General features: G+C 50.5%; 5 protein-coding genes across 5 annotated transcripts; 1 reads left to right on the forward strand and 4 right to left on the reverse strand.

The window, feature by feature from the left end:
* Positions 1-1,090: 1,090 nt before the first annotated feature.
* Positions 1,091-5,455, reverse strand: SMC5 (DNA repair ATPase SMC5; the record flags this gene model as incomplete). The annotated part of the gene is made up of 6 exons (XM_041693377.1): positions 1,091-2,167; positions 2,218-2,345; positions 2,399-2,471; positions 2,528-3,415; positions 3,466-4,377; positions 4,430-5,455. 6 exons carry the CDS (start codon positions 5,453-5,455, stop codon positions 1,091-1,093), a joined length of 4,104 nt encoding a protein of 1,367 aa, XP_041546669.1.
* A 428-nt stretch (positions 5,456-5,883) lies between these two features.
* Positions 5,884-6,280, forward strand: AKAW2_61172S (uncharacterized protein; the record flags this gene model as incomplete). Its single annotated transcript, XM_041693379.1, has 2 exons — positions 5,884-5,997; positions 6,095-6,280. 2 exons carry the CDS (start codon positions 5,884-5,886, stop codon positions 6,278-6,280), a joined length of 300 nt encoding a protein of 99 aa, XP_041546670.1.
* Positions 6,281-7,025: 745 nt separating this feature from the next.
* AKAW2_61173A (lipase family protein) lies at positions 7,026-10,466 on the reverse strand (the record flags this gene model as incomplete). Its single annotated transcript, XM_041693380.1, has 2 exons — positions 7,026-10,049; positions 10,107-10,466. 2 exons carry the CDS (start codon positions 10,464-10,466, stop codon positions 7,026-7,028), a joined length of 3,384 nt encoding a protein of 1,127 aa, XP_041546671.1.
* A 912-nt stretch (positions 10,467-11,378) lies between these two features.
* AKAW2_61174A (uncharacterized protein) lies at positions 11,379-12,434 on the reverse strand (the record flags this gene model as incomplete). Its single annotated transcript, XM_041693381.1, has 3 exons — positions 11,379-12,062; positions 12,125-12,146; positions 12,226-12,434. The coding sequence occupies 3 exons, from the start codon at positions 12,432-12,434 to the stop codon at positions 11,379-11,381; spliced, it is 915 nt and encodes a 304-aa protein (XP_041546672.1).
* A 346-nt stretch (positions 12,435-12,780) lies between these two features.
* On the reverse strand, positions 12,781-14,515 carry AKAW2_61175A (glycoside hydrolase family 32 protein; the record flags this gene model as incomplete). Its single annotated transcript, XM_041693382.1, has 2 exons — positions 12,781-14,001; positions 14,060-14,515. 2 exons carry the CDS (start codon positions 14,513-14,515, stop codon positions 12,781-12,783), a joined length of 1,677 nt encoding a protein of 558 aa, XP_041546673.1.
* Positions 14,516-15,082: the final 567 nt, after the last annotated feature.

Genomic DNA, 15,082 nt, shown 5'->3' on the forward strand with positions numbered 1-15,082 from the left:
CTCTGGTATGAAGAAACCAAATTAAGAGCATAGACTCGCATTCAAGATGAAGATCAAGCTTCCATTCCATTAAACCCTTACCAACTATAGTATAATACAGTGTAGATGGACACTATTACTTCGTAATCCAATCACCTTGCTTACACTTTACCCCCCATACTCGCATCTTTACAAAGTATAGAAGACCTAACCACCCGTTCTTCGCAACATACGAAGCAGAAAGACACAGGCTTCTTAGACTACTTAACTAAACTAGATAATCTTCCCTCCTACTTAATTCCATCTTTAAATCTTTCTCACCCTACTTCACCACTCTTTCTTCACCTCTTGACCTTTTCCGACTTTTCAAGATCTTTATCACTACTAGTACCGGAGGGGAAGAACTCGTCAATGCCCTAACCAGACCATCATGTACAAGAAGTCAGCATACTGCATCCGGACCACTTCGATTACCACAGAATCCCCACGAACGAGACAAACTAAGTAATTACCAAGATATTTAATAACTAATAATAAAAACATTGTCATGATATAGAGCGAATCTCTAATTCACTAATCTCAAATTCAAAGCGATCTATATACCACTCATCCTCAATCCATACTTGCAATGATGGAAAATGTGTAAAACCTGCGATAATTCATCCAACACCACCACCGCCACCGCCACCACCACCACCATTGCCAAATTCCCGACTCGCTAAATGACTAAAACTACCTGCGTATCAATCAATCAATCAATCAATCAAATCAATAATATTTGCCTATTCTCCCAAACGGAAAGAAAGGAAAGGAAAAAAACAAATTGACGCAGCCACTCCGGAAGGAAAGGGAAATAAATAAGGTATCATGACGATCGTAACCAAAAAGAGACACGAGGTATTCCAAATCGGAAGAAAAAAAAAGACAATTGAAATTGCGAGTAAAGGGGAATATTTCCGGATAGTATGTAATAGAATAGAGAAGAAGGGACAGGGAATTTGGAGAATAGAGAGGAAGGAATGAAGAAAGGGAGGTATCAGGAGTCAAGGATAAGCACTTCACGGCTGTAATCGCAATTTCGTCGTTATCGTGGTGGTTGTAATCAACATCATCAACCATGAACGCTTACGCTACCTGTACTGGCAGCAGGTCCCATGGTGGTCCTCCTCCCTGTCACGGCCTTCCGTTTGGCAATGGCTCCCTTGAAGTCGATCAGGTTGTAGTCTTCGGGCATGTGCTCGCCACTGTAGATGCAGAGGACGCGCATTCCTGGCTTGTAAGCCAAACCGCTGAGTAGCTTGGGTGTGATCAGGAAGTACTGGCCGCCGCCGCCGGTTTCAGACGGGGCGCAGGCTATATCGACCAGACGGCCATGGACCATGCGCTCGTTTCGGGGATCCATACCCTGGTTGATTTCGTCGACCACGCGGAAGGGGGATGCTGAGAGAGATTGGAGGGCCATGAGGTAGAAGATGGTGCTGACGGCGCGTTCACCACCGGACTGACGGTGCGAATCCAGCAGGGAAAGGTTTTCGTGTTCGCGGAATTTGACGTGGATTTGAATTGACCATTGGTCGAAGTCGCTGTCACCTGGTTCGCCGTTCGGACCAGCCTCTTCGGCCTTGTCCAGGGTGACTTGGCCGGCGCAGCCGATGCGGGCGAACGAGTCGGAGAAAGCGTCGCTGATGCTTTTGATGATTGAGTCAAGCTTGGGTTCCCAGCGGCCGCGGATTTCATTGATGGCGTGGTTGTAGTCGTCCAGCTTTTTCTGGAAGTCGGCGAGTTTGTCACGCAGCTTGTCGATTTGACGTCCACGTTCTTCGAATTCTTTGATCACGTTACTGTTTCCGCCGTGGGTGAGTTCGAGACGAGCCTTTTCGGAGTCAATGTCGGCCTCGAACTGCTCCATTGTCATATCTTTAATCGTGTGTAATAGTTCGGCTAGGTCGGGCTGTTGCTGGGAAAGATTGGCGACCTTCACGGCGTCGTCTTGGAGCTTCTTGACCGTTTTTCCTATGTCTTTGATTTCCTGATTCGCCTCTTTCAATTCATTGTGCTTGGCTTCAAGCGTCTGCCGGTGTTCGACGTTCCGAGCTTTCAAGACTTCTAGGTCTGAGACACCTTCGATGTGCCGCACTTTCAGCTTGATGACTTCTTCATGAATTTTTTGGAAGTTTTCAACGGCGTTCTATCTTCTATTAGTAACAGGACCCTGGTATCTATGCCCTGTGAACTTACAGCATATTCAATGACGGCCTCTGCCTTGCGGAGGGATGCCTGATCTTGCTCAGTACGGAGGTTGGCGACTCGCGTTCTCATCTGCTCGAACATTTTCTGGTTTTCCTTCTGCCTCGCTTCTTGCTGGCCTGTCGGTGTGTTAGAGTACCCAATCTGTGAAGGGTAGCGACGTGTCACCTACGTATTCTCTCCGGAATAGCCCTGAATTGTGTTAGAGCTGTCTGCTTTTCTCCCTTCTCCCGCTCAAGCTCGCTCTGCAAGATCTCACGTTAGCACAGAAAAATTTCATGACAGCATAAGCTCAACATACCTGCTCTTGTTTGAGTTCAGTGTGCTTATGACCAAGTTGTTCAAGCCTGGCCTTTTCACTATTTATCTGCTCTTGCACCTCCTGCACTTCGCCTTTCAGTGTACGGATCTTCTGCGTGGCTCTTTGTCTCTCTGATGCATCCACTGGTTGTGATGTCCAGAATTTAGCTGGCCTCAGAGGCCTAAGCCGGGAGGAAATTGCGTCGTATTCCCTTCGCCGCATAACCGTATAGTTCAGCCTTCCAGAAACCCAGGAAATTAAGCGACCCGTTTTCAAGCGTTCGAAATCATTGTCTGCCATGTCTGCATGACTAATGGGTATCTGGTGGAGGCCCTTTTCGCTACAGAGCATAGCCAGAACTGGATCTGGTCCACTGAGACAATCCTTTGCCCAGCACTCAAATCCGAATTCGCGGAATTCGTCAGCCTCGGCTGCAGAAGGCTGAAGTCTATCTAGTGGTGTGGAACATGTTCGAATACTAATATCAGTCAACTTCTGTTCGCCGCAGAGTATCCTCTGCAAGGTCCTGAAGTCATTCCGGGTTTGCGTAGTGAAGGCCATGAAGTCCGTGCGCTGCAAGAAGGACTCAACAGCGTCGGCGTACTTTGGGTCTTTGATTGAGCATGTAACCACTGGAGGACCGAAAACCTCCTTTTCAAACTTGTCTTGGTTTTGTTGGATCCAATGATAGGCGCGAACGGAATCCGCAGAGAGTCGTCCAAGCTTGTTCTCTTGCTGTCCAGCCTGGGATTCCAAGTTTTGTAACTGACGTTCTGCCTGCTTGATCTGATCGGCTTTCACATTCAAGCTTTCGAAAAGTGGTCGTCGGTCGCTTTTGATCTGGGCCGCCTTTTCCTCAATTTCCCTGATTTCTCGTCGTTTTTCTCTCTGTTTCATGGATTAGCAGAAATAGCCAACATCATCCTGCAAAAACTTACTATTTGCTCGTTATACCACTCCACATCGAAGTCGTCAGGTTTCTCATTCAACTGACGTGTGAGCTTGTTTATCATTTGCTGAATCTTAGTTGCTTCTTGCCTATAGCCTTGCCCGCCCTCTTTCTCGGCATTGATCTCATCGTCAAATCCCTTTATCTCCCGCTCATGTTGTTCAATTGTTCGGCCAGCGTCGGAAGCCGCACGCTCGGCTTCCTCTAGACGACGCGTTTTATACTTGATAACCTCGTCCGTTTCGAGACAGTACTGTTGCTTCGCATTGACGGATCTTAAAGCAGGCTCGAGATCCTCTTTGAGTCGCGCAAGTTCGCGTTCGATTCTTTTAACTTCCCTTCTCATATTATTATACCTCTCGTGTCCCTGTTTATACTGTAGAACAGGACGGGCCATCTCCAACATCTCGATTTTTCTCTTGATCTGAGCCCTTTGGCGCATCCGCTCAACGTCGGCTCTTTGCATTTCTTGCCGATCCTCAAGGTTCGTCAAAGTGTCACGGTCGCCTTGGTTGTCCGCTTGCAGCTTCTTTTGCTCCGCTCTCAGACGCTTCAGGTTCTCATGCCATTCGATCATTTCCTCGCCAGCAGCGGCTCTTTGGGTTGAATTGAGCAACTCTATTGGTGTCAGAGCTGCGAATTCGGCGACTTTATCCTGGGGAAGGAATTGGCAGAGGTTATCAATCTGGATAGAGAATGATTGTGCTAGCTTCAGCACCTGGGAGCGGGAGGCCTGTTTTCCGTTGATCGTGAACGTGCTTTTATTGCCGTCACGCTTGATGGTTCTAGAAACGACAGGATTGTGACGAGAACCCGGCTTTCCAGCCAGCTCGATCTCAATCGTAGCTTCTCTACAACCATGCTTGACAAACTCTCCCGTGTCTTTTGCACGTCCGAGATGCTAGAAGACCTGTCAGGACACGTGCCATACTGTATACGAAAGGTTACTGTACCTGTGGTCCCCATCCTAAACCAAGACATATCGCGCAAACAAGGGTACTCTTTCCGGTACCATTCGGACCGATAACCATATTCAGCTTTGGGCCAGGGAAGAATTCCGCAGACGTGTAGGTTACGAAGTCCGTCACTCTAATACGCACAATAGCACCTGGCTTATACGCTTCCTGCGGCCCTCCATTAAGCAGACCACTCTGCGATAAAGTCGATTCCGTCCCTGCAGTCTGAGTGCTGGGGTGCTTGCTAGACCCGGACCCTGCTGCATTTGACGCGGCGTACTCATCGGTGTCACGGTCAGCGCTCTCTGATTCTGCAGTATCGCTATCTTGATCATCGTCAGTAGCCTCCCGAGCACTCCTCTTCTGGGCGATCCCATTCTGCGAACCATTCCGGCTTGTTGCTGATTTCGGCGTTGCGGCTTTAGCGCTGCTCTTTTTTGAAAGCTCAGAAATCGACTTCGAAGGACGGTTCACTTCGGTGTTATCTTCGGCGTTTTCAGACTCTTCAGAAGCTTCATCGTTCCCTTCTTGTGGTACATCGCCCAGAGTTTCTACTTCCTCTGCAGCTCCCGCTTGGGCCTCGTTATCGTCCAGGCCGTCGTCCTTCGCGGACTCGTAGTTGCCATCGGCCGTCTCTTTGGATGCTTCCCTTTCCTCGTCCTGGCTGGTCGTAGAACCCTCCTGATCGCTGAAGTTCTCATTGCCCGACCCGTCCTCAACTTCCTCTTCTAGCTCCTCATCCCGGATGCCCTGACCGTCGTCTGAGCCCTCCCCCAGTTCCTCTGACCCCCGACCCCCAAAGTCCTGTCCCTCCACCTCATATCCGACCTCTACCATCTCGTCTTCCACATCAGGCTCCTCAGTACTCAATCGTAGCCGTTTACTATCGCCCGAGCGATGCGACGACGTGCGCGAACCCCTCATCGGCCCAGAGGAAGCTCTCTCACTAACACTACCCACATCGTCACCATCGCCGTCATCAGACCGGCGTCGTCGGCGAGAGATCGACCCCCGAGAAGACATATTGAATAGATCGAGTCGCGCAACAACGCATACACTTTAGTTCACCAGCGCATCGACATTGGTGGTGGACGATACTCCGGAAAGGATGAACGGGGCCTGGTAGAAGGCAATGCAAATGAGCGGGGTCCTGAATGGAACCCCAGTAAGTGAATAGATAAAGAACAACCCGAAGGGTAGTATAAAGGATATCAAATCCAAAAAGTAAACGCGGCTCACGCGTGATTTGACGCGATGAGCGGGACAAAGGGAAATACACTCAATCTAACCTCTTTTGGGCTAGGCGGGGATGGGTGGCAGTTTCAAGTGGTCCGCCGCGGAGCTTCGGAGTTGCTTGCAACTTTCTTTGTTGCTATTTCGATCTCGAGAAAGGCCAAGTCTTGGGTAGTTGTTCTTTTTGGTCCCCTTTTCTCTTTTTGACGTTACCATTCATGGCTTCGAATCAGAAGATTCGCCGGATTGTCCTTACGGGCGCTGTCACGGTCATTACGATTGCTGGTTCGCTTTATGGCGCTGGCATTAAGACCGGGCAACAGGTTACTCAGGTACTTTGCTCTAATCATTACATTTAGCGGTTATTGGCTATTATGTCTGGTCCATATGGGGTATTACAAGTGCTAAAATTGTGGTTATGGTATATAGCAAGCCCAAAAAACCCAAGAAGTTACCATTGACGACCGAATCGACGGCCTCCGAAGCATGCGACAGAATCTGGTATCGAAGAAGGAGCTCGTCGAGAAGCAGCTCCGTGACTTGGACGTGAAGATCGAGGAAAGAAAGCTGAAGAATATGGATGGGCCGAAGAGGGAGCCGCCGAATTATAAGTAATAAGGGGAATTCTTCGATAAGTTCAGGAGTACAGCAAGCAGGTAGGTGGTTCGTGAAGCCGGGCTGACAGGATGGTCGTTCTCGATGCTTACTGTGGTGTTGGTAGAAGACGCCAATCTACACAGCCTCCTTGTCAGAAAGGCGCTTTGAGCCTTTGATCCCTCTGCGCTGCTTAGCTCTGCTATGTCGTGGCGGTAATGCAGCCTGCTAGCACTCCTTTGCCAAGGGACAGAGCCCGCTCTTCCAAGGCTACATACTCGCGTCCGAAGGGCAAGTAAGTGTGGGATCTTCGCTTCCTCGTGTCCCGCTGCGCTTTGCGACGGTAGACGATGAGCTTCTAGCAGACCTGTGCAGAAGCGGTTGGGAGAAGAGATCATAGTGCTCACAACCGTCGCCCATCTCCTACATGGCGCAAATAGTATGTGGTGTGTTTGGTCGCTTGCACACCAAATACTGGACGACCCTAAAGTGGCTCAATGGCCTCACTGTGGTTCTGTACACGTCAAAACATCTTTCTACCGTCTACGAAGTAACACATCCAGTACTATGAGTACTTAATTTGGGCCACCAATGCCACCAACGGTACACCGGCACGACCAGTCAGGTGCAGGTGAATGGAGCCGAAAGAAATCTATGAATTTATATGATATCTCATCCCAAGTGCCAGTAAATCGCGCTATATCCCAATATATACACCAATAGAAAAAACCGCCAAGCCAGATGAGCAAATATTCAAGCGAAAGTATCAACTGTCCAAGATACCTCGCGCAAGAGCAGCGAGACTGGCTTCGTATCTCGCCGGATTATGATCACTGAACATGCCCGAGCCGAACTTTAGTTCTCCGAATAATGCTTCAGTATCTCGAATAAACTTTAGTTGCACTCTTGTTGCGGGCCGGCCTAGCAATGGATAGCCATCCTTGTCCATGTCGGCAGTAAAAGCATTCCGCTGGAGGACACGCATTGTCTCAACCACGAATACCTCTCCCGGCGGCATCAGCTTTGGAGCACGCATTTCGTCTCTGAGCATCTTCAGAGTATCCCAGGCCCAAGCATCTTCCCCAACGTCATTCCCGGCGTGTGTAAGGATAGGCGGTTCATTGACGTAGAATTTGTTGACTATACTCTGCCTCAGGCCCTCCCAGACGCGGAACCGTACGTGAGACTTAGCATTAGAGACATCGCTTTTGAATGCTAGTGACGCCGTATGCATATCATGCAAAATGCCTAGTGAGAGGCTAGGCACCACATCTTGTCCGTTGACAACTGTCGTTATCAGGCCGCGCGTCGCACGGCGCAAGAAGGGGGACATAGTCGAGGGAGGGCCGTAGGCATAGACATGTATCGGCCTTCCAGGAGGAAGGGAAAGGGCAGCGCTGCTGTCACCCTCATTGCCTCCAGTCAGACGTGGATTTCCTTTCGCAGACTGGTAGGAAGTAGTAGTGAACGATGTCCCAGAACTGTCGTTATTTGGCTCTGCGATCATTGTTGCTAGGAGTGCAGCGACGCCCCCTCCCAGTGAGTGACCGCAGAACACCACACCATAATCAGGAAATTCCTCCAGCGCCGCCCGAATCGTAATCATAACTCGACTGCTTCCACCCATTAATAGCCGTTTTGCAGAGGCATGCATGCCCTTGTGGACTTTCCAACTTCTACCTTGCCATTCGAGATCATCGTAATCACACGTCATGTCCGTAAGGATGTCTTCAAAGCCCCATGTCCCTCTCAGGGTAAGAACTACCGCCTTAGACTCGTGGTCCACAAAAAGGTAATGGACTAGAGGAAAGCCACTCTCTGTCTCTCCAGCAGCATTAGTACCACCTGCAGGGTCCACATATGATGATAACAAGATTGTAGAAGCTGGTAGGCCTGCATGGTCCGAGAACTCGCTATGCTCAGGACTGTATGATTCTTGGTAAGGAAGAACCTGCGTCGTCCGTGGGATACCCATAACTTTGAGTGCGCTCGAACCATAAGAAGCTGAAGAGAAGCGACAGAAACGTCTGATGTTGTGCACAAAGTGTTTTTCCGGAAAGATGCCCGGGACGGTACCGTCCCGATTGAGCGCACGAATAGTTTCTATGTCGTCGTATGCACTTTTCCGCGCACGGTGAGCCAGTATGAGGGATGTTTCGGAGCCGGCGGTTGCTAACGAATAGAGACTCGGGGAAAATGAGCCTGACTGCCGGTAGAATACAGGTGATCCCGGCCGAGAATCGTCGTTCAGGGATATCGCCACATCACTTTCTGACCTAGTCAAGGACATAGAGCTGCTGCTACGTACGTGAGCCCTCCTTGGAGTTGGCGTTCCCGGTCGTAGGTCCATTGATTGCCGAGTATAAGCATCCGTCTGTGCCATAAATGACTCATTATTCTTCTCATGTATCATATAATTGTCTGTTCTGGAATTTCTTCCGTGCTTAGTATCGTGAGATGGGCATGACGTAGGAGTCGGGGCGGATTTCACTCGATGTCCTTGCAATGGTATCCTCGGTAAGCCTCTATTTGCCACGGATGCTGAGGACCCGCGGTTGTGTGGTACCGGCGAGTTGTCGAGCTTTTTCGTGGAATTGGTTTGTTTTGGTAATTTTCCGCGCTGGGGTAGGTTCTCTGACGAAGAAGGCGTCTTTGAGAACTTACCAGCATCTTTCTTGTTCGATGGTATAGGCTTCGTCTTCGGCGTGAGCTTCGACAGTGAAGCTTTCTCATGAGAGTCTCTCGACGATTTATTTGCTTGCTTCTTCGGGGAGATGAGTTGCGGTTTTCTTGCACTGGGCTCAGCACCCACGTGTCTGTCAACGCAAAGCATGCCATGTAATGAGTTGTCGGCGTTGAGCATCTCATCCCTGGTGTTCCCCAGTGATTGATGCTCGCTTAGGTCCTCCATATCATTGTCATCATGATTCACTGCCAAATCAGACCTGGAAGGTCGCACATCGGAGCTTCGGGTACTATTAAAAGCTGTGCGGAATACCACAGTATGCTTGGGAACCTGTGGCCCGCTTGTATGCCTATGATCGAGCTCATCACCGAAAGTCTCCTTGACTATCGTTGTGCCTGGTGGTGGGGAGATTTCTGCGGTGGCGTCGTCGTAAACTTCCACTGTAATTGTACGTGCTGTGACCAAATCCGTCCTGATAGACGCACGGCAGCCCTGGGGGAGTTGCTTCATAATATATAAGCGGATGTCTTCGTCTGACACTTGATGTTGATCTCCCGGGGGAAGCGAGAGGTACGGGACTTCATCGGGATCGATTGTACTTGCAGGTCTTCGTACAGCATCGAAAACCTCTTCATCATTTCCAGGCGATATGAATGACGAGCGATTCATACTATCGTGTGGTTGATCATAAGAAATAGTCGCCATTTCTAGTTGGTGTGAACCGACAACATCTGCCCTCAGCCCATTATCCAATATAACAACATCCCAGACGGTTTCCTCTCCATTGTTTGCGCGGAGGTGTCTTTGCGTATTTGTCCTTCCCCAGCGTTGCAGGAGTGCAAACCCAACACAGCCAACAAGGAGATCGCCCACACCAATCTTGTCAGTACCAAGGTCGGTATGCGGACTCCTGAATTCCCTCCTGATGAGGGTAATGATGGCAGCAATCGCCCTCGACGACTCCGTGGAGCCAAGGATGGCGTCGAGGGTAGACAAAAGAGATTGAGAGATGTTGGCAGCAGAAGAGAGTGTGGTAGAGGAAAGATGGAATGAAGCAGCTGCAAAGAATGACGCAGACGTGACTGTCTTGTGCAAAGTGGCCAACTAAGTCCTCTGTTAGCCCTAGAAAGATGCAGGATTAGTATTCGGACGAAAACTCACGCTTCGTTCTAATAGCGACTCTGCTTCTGCCTTGCCATGCTCTCCGCTGGTCCTGATGGCGACATCACGTCCAGCTCGAGTCAGTATGCCTTCGATCATGGCTCTACTGAGTTCAAGCCCAGTTAACGTTGTCGCTTTCGCACTATCAAGCGCAAGACCTCCGACAAACGTTCCCAGGCGAAGAGAGAGGGAAGTCGACTGCGTCATGAACGACACCATGGATGCCAGGGGACGAGGAAGGAGAGGTAAGCCCGACGTGGCAGGAACATGAGCGGCATCATTGTCACGGAGGACATCTACTTGCGTTTGTTCTTCGACATCCTGCTTCTTCGCCCTCCCGAAACCAAAGAATCTAGACATCTCGGGGCCTCAAGTATTGGTTGAGACTGTCTTGGTTTCCATTAGGCGGATGTTGTGCAGCCATGAGGCACTGGTCTCAAGTCAGAGACATGAACAGCGGTGCAGGTACAGATTCGAAGAATACTGGCCGATAAGAGGTGCCTGACCAGATCAGCGGTTGAACGTAGCAGTCAAAGACTGGTTCCTGCAGTGGTTGACCGGCAGACAGAAATGTAGATCAGTAGCCGGTGGCGACGAATAAGCAATCACTCATTAGGGGCTGCGGTTGAGAGCCGGCATGTGATTTTGCGGGATCGCCCCAACAAAACTTGGGTCGTCGGCTTCATCTTCGGGCAGAATCCACCCCTACGCGACTAACTTATGACGGACACTGGTAGTGTTCCTCCCCCCTCTGTGGGGAGAACGCGACGCGAATCCATTATCGCGAAGCAAGTATACAAGTATCAAGATTTGGTGCTACCCCACAGGCTCCAGTTTTCCCCTCATTCCTTCCCCAAACTCCGTCATCTGATCTTTCCCTCAATTGGCCATCTTCACGTTGCCGGCCAATAATCTGTTACATGTCACAACATTGCCTTCCCATCTCCAGGGTACACAATTTTCCTGATCTTGTCGCGGGTGCACTCGGCCACGGTACATATCCCTGACAGACTCATGGTCTGCCAGAGATCCGCTAGAAGCCCCTTCATCACGGCTTCGGCCCCGTTCTTTCCATCGATTGCCAATCCATAGATCACCGGCCTGCCAACCAAGACAGCATCCGCTCCCAGACAAAGCGCTTTGATGATATCTGCTCCAGTGCGAACCCCTGAATCAAAAAGAATTGTCATCTTACCACCAACAGCATCAACTATCTCGGGGAGAACTTCCAGTGAGCCGATCGCACCATCAACCTGTCGACCTGTATACATGTCAGTAGAAAGAACCTTCGCTGGAGAGCGACTGCCACATACCTCCATGGTTTGAAACAACGATACCGTCACATCCCGCCTCAAGGGCGAGCTTCGCATCATCCACATGCTGAATGCCCTTGAGTACAATTGGACCGTCCCAATTCTTTCGCAAAAATGCAATCTGCTCCCACGCATGCGGCTGACCATAGAATACCTGGGATATCCATGACTTGGATGCCCCCACAATGTCCTCTTCCACTGTCGAACCAGACTCTTTCTCAAACTTCGCACGGAACACGGGATCCGTGAAACCGAGTGTGTTGCCGACGCCCCGTATGAACGGAACGTAGGCATTGTCCAGGTCCGCTGGTCGCCAAGCGAGCGACCAAGTGTCGAGCGTAACTACCAGGACGGAGAATCCATTGTCTTTGGCGCGTTTCAGCAATGATAGCGTGATATCATCGTCTCGCGGCCAGTAGAGTTGGAACCATCTTTTACCGTCTCCGTTTGCCTGCCCGACCTCTTCAATCGAGCTGCTACTCGCGGTGCTGAGGATATACGGGACCCCGACATTCCCGCAAGCTTCTGCAAGGCCAGACTCCTTATCATCATGGAAAATAGACTGGACGCCGACCGGCGCCATAAGAAGAGGAGTTGGATATTGCTGGCCAAAAAGGTTTACCGCAAGGTTCTGATCATTCATCTACGCGGACACAACCATTGGTCAGCGCTGGGACTTGGAGGAACCGACTGAACTCTACTAACCGGCTTCAGCATCCTCGGGATTCTTTCAGATCATCAAACGTTATGTGCGTTAGTCTCCTGATTCTACGTAGCAACATCGCGGCGGAGACGAATCAACTTACAGCTTCCATTGTCGAAAAGCCAACCGATTGCTATCCATTGTAGCCTTCTCCCCAGCACCGCCAGCCACATAATTGAAGCTACGCTCGCCTAGGGCCTTCTTTGCCTGTGCTTCAAGTAAGCGAGGATCGGTGGTAACATTAGGCAAGACGCCTGTCAATGCTCCGCGGCCATAGATCTCAGTCTGATAGTCGCCGTAGTTTTCCGACATATTGCGCGTGAATATAGATGATAATGCTTTCCAAATTCGAAAATGATTACTTGGATGAACAGATGCTGACAGCAGAAGGGATAGCTCTATAATCAGCCCCCTCACGGATAGAGTTGTACCTCATGCAGCCGGCACGTGAACCAGCCATGCCTCGGGATCCTGATCATTACCCGATACGGTGTGTTGCTGACGTCATGTCTGCCGGTTCCTAGATGCAAAGTACCTAATTTACTATGGATTGACCATGAAGAAAGAAACGTCAATTCGTCTTTGCTGTATCTACCGCTAAACCTCAAATAGAACAGCAAACAGCCACACACACGCTGCCACATGTAGGGACAAGGCATCAATTCCACGTCGAAGCAATCTTGTAGATGTCAGCTCTAACATCCTCGGTAGTTCCACCAGTAGACGCCAGACGGGCGTGAACCGCATCACTGCTTGGGAAAATCTGAGCCGTCAGGGTTGTCTCGCCCTGGCCGCCAAACACCTCGACGCTGGACCTATCGACGAAGATACTCAACTTCACCACACCAGTGCTATCCGGCGTCAGAGGTCCATGATAGACGCTCGCGAAGGTCTCATCGAATGACACGTCTCCGGAGTGTGTACGGTCAAGGAAGATTTGCTGCTTGGCGAAGTCATAGCCAACGAGGGTCTGCTCGGTGAAGTTGGCGGATGCTCGGAGGGCAATTGCAAATGTTGAGGCCTTAGACTTAGCAGAGAAACTCAAGTCCACTTTGAATGTCTCTCCGGTTGTGGTTGTGTTGGTGGAGCCTTCAGAGAGAGTCTTGAATGTGCGTGAATAGATCGGACGCTTGTTCGAGATAGAAGACCACGCTTCCTGGGGTTGCTGGACTAGGGTTGCTTTGCTGCCAATGGTCTTTAGGGCCATGTGGCGGGGAATGGCCATGGCGCTGCGCCAGGGGTAGGTAGGGATGTTTGCGCCATACTGCCAGTTGTTCATCCAGCCAATATGGACGTGGTCGTTCAGCGAGAGGCCATTGTAACCAGCTGCGGCATAAAAGTCCGGGCCCCAGTCCATCCAGTTTGCGGTGGAGTTTCCTGGGTACACTGTGTCGGCGTCAGGCGTGAATGTGGTTCCGTCGAACTCTCCCACGAAGTACTGGGTTCCGGAGCCGACAGTGCCTGGGGGACCACCAGGGTTCAGTCCGCTTGTGATGACCCATTTTGTGGAGTTTCCGCTGTCAAGGGGGAGTTTGACAAGTCCGGGACACTCCCACACTCCGCCTTGCGCGTTGTAAGGACCGAACTCGCTCACTAGCTTCCAGTCTTTGAGGTTGTCGGAAGTGTAGATCGCGAGTTTGTGCAGCTCGGCTATGCTCGTGACAACCACCCATTTCTGGGATTCGTCGTGCCAGAACACAAAGGGGTCCCGGAAGTTCTGGTATTCAGCTTCATAAGGGCTGGGAGGGTTGGGGATGACTGGATTGGCGGCATCGTATGTCGTCCATGTTAGACCATCGTCAAGACTGTAGGCGATGGACTGTGATTGCTGGTCTTCTTGGACGGTTTGGCCACTCGGCAATGTTTGCGCAACGGGGTACTAGGATGCTACTGTTAGTGATATGCATGCTAGAAATGGTCCGGAAATGGGTAGGTACATAGGAAGTATACATGGCGACTAGGGGTGTCTTGCCGTCCTTCCCAAAGCCACTCGTGTTGTTGACATCGGCAACAGCACTTCCGCTGAAGTACATCTCGGTGACATCGCTGCCAAATCCTCGGGCCAGAAGGGCAACAGGCTTCTCCTCCCAGTGGGTGAGATCCTCACTGATAGCATGCCCCCATGATATGTTTCCCCACTCGATGCCACCAGGGTTGTATTGGAAGAACAGATGGTAGGTTCCATTGTGGTATAAGAGCCCATTGGGGTCATTCATCCAGTTCTTCTGGGGTGAGAAATGGTATTGACCACGATAAGGCTGGTCATAGTTGAAGGCATATGTAATGCCCATCAACATAAAAACACTTAGGGCCTTCGACAGAGGAGCCATTGCTAACGAACCCTTTGAGAAAACTGCGCTGTGACTGAGGATTGTCTCTGGAATTTCAGGCATAGAATGACCGGGTTTATATGTGCGCCAGTGGACTCCGAGTCTGTCGTTGAATGGAGTGGGGTCCTGCAATAATGTGCCCAGATATACAAACCTTCTACTACATCCTGACGCCGAACTGAGTTTTAATGCCTCATCCACTTCGTATCTGACCTATATCTTCTGTAAACCCACGCTGACTTCCTCTTTTTTTATACTTCAACTTGGATTTCCTCTCCTTTTTCGTCCACATATATGCTGTCTCAGCGAGTCGGTTGTACTTGCGTGATCGGCATCGGTTGTATTTCACAAATCCGGGGTGTGTCATTCAGAAGGGTATGCATTTCCCCGCGTGGGGTGTTGTTGACATTGTACCACGGACCACACTCGGGATTGAGCGGATGCCTGCTCCTAGACCGAGAATATCGGCCCACCGGTCTACGCTTCCTCGGTGAAATTTCAACCTTTGCTCGGTGAAATTGACTAGATACTGCGGAGTATAACATCGGTATACCCCTGGTGCCCACTCCACAAACCCTTCAATTGGCCCCGGACTGCGGGGCTTTGCCGAGTGCGGAGAAACATCGGGGA

Source organism: Aspergillus luchuensis, chromosome 6 (assembly GCF_016861625.1).
Source record: "Aspergillus luchuensis IFO 4308 DNA, chromosome 6, nearly complete sequence".
Lineage (NCBI taxonomy): Eukaryota > Fungi > Ascomycota > Eurotiomycetes > Eurotiales > Aspergillaceae > Aspergillus > Aspergillus luchuensis.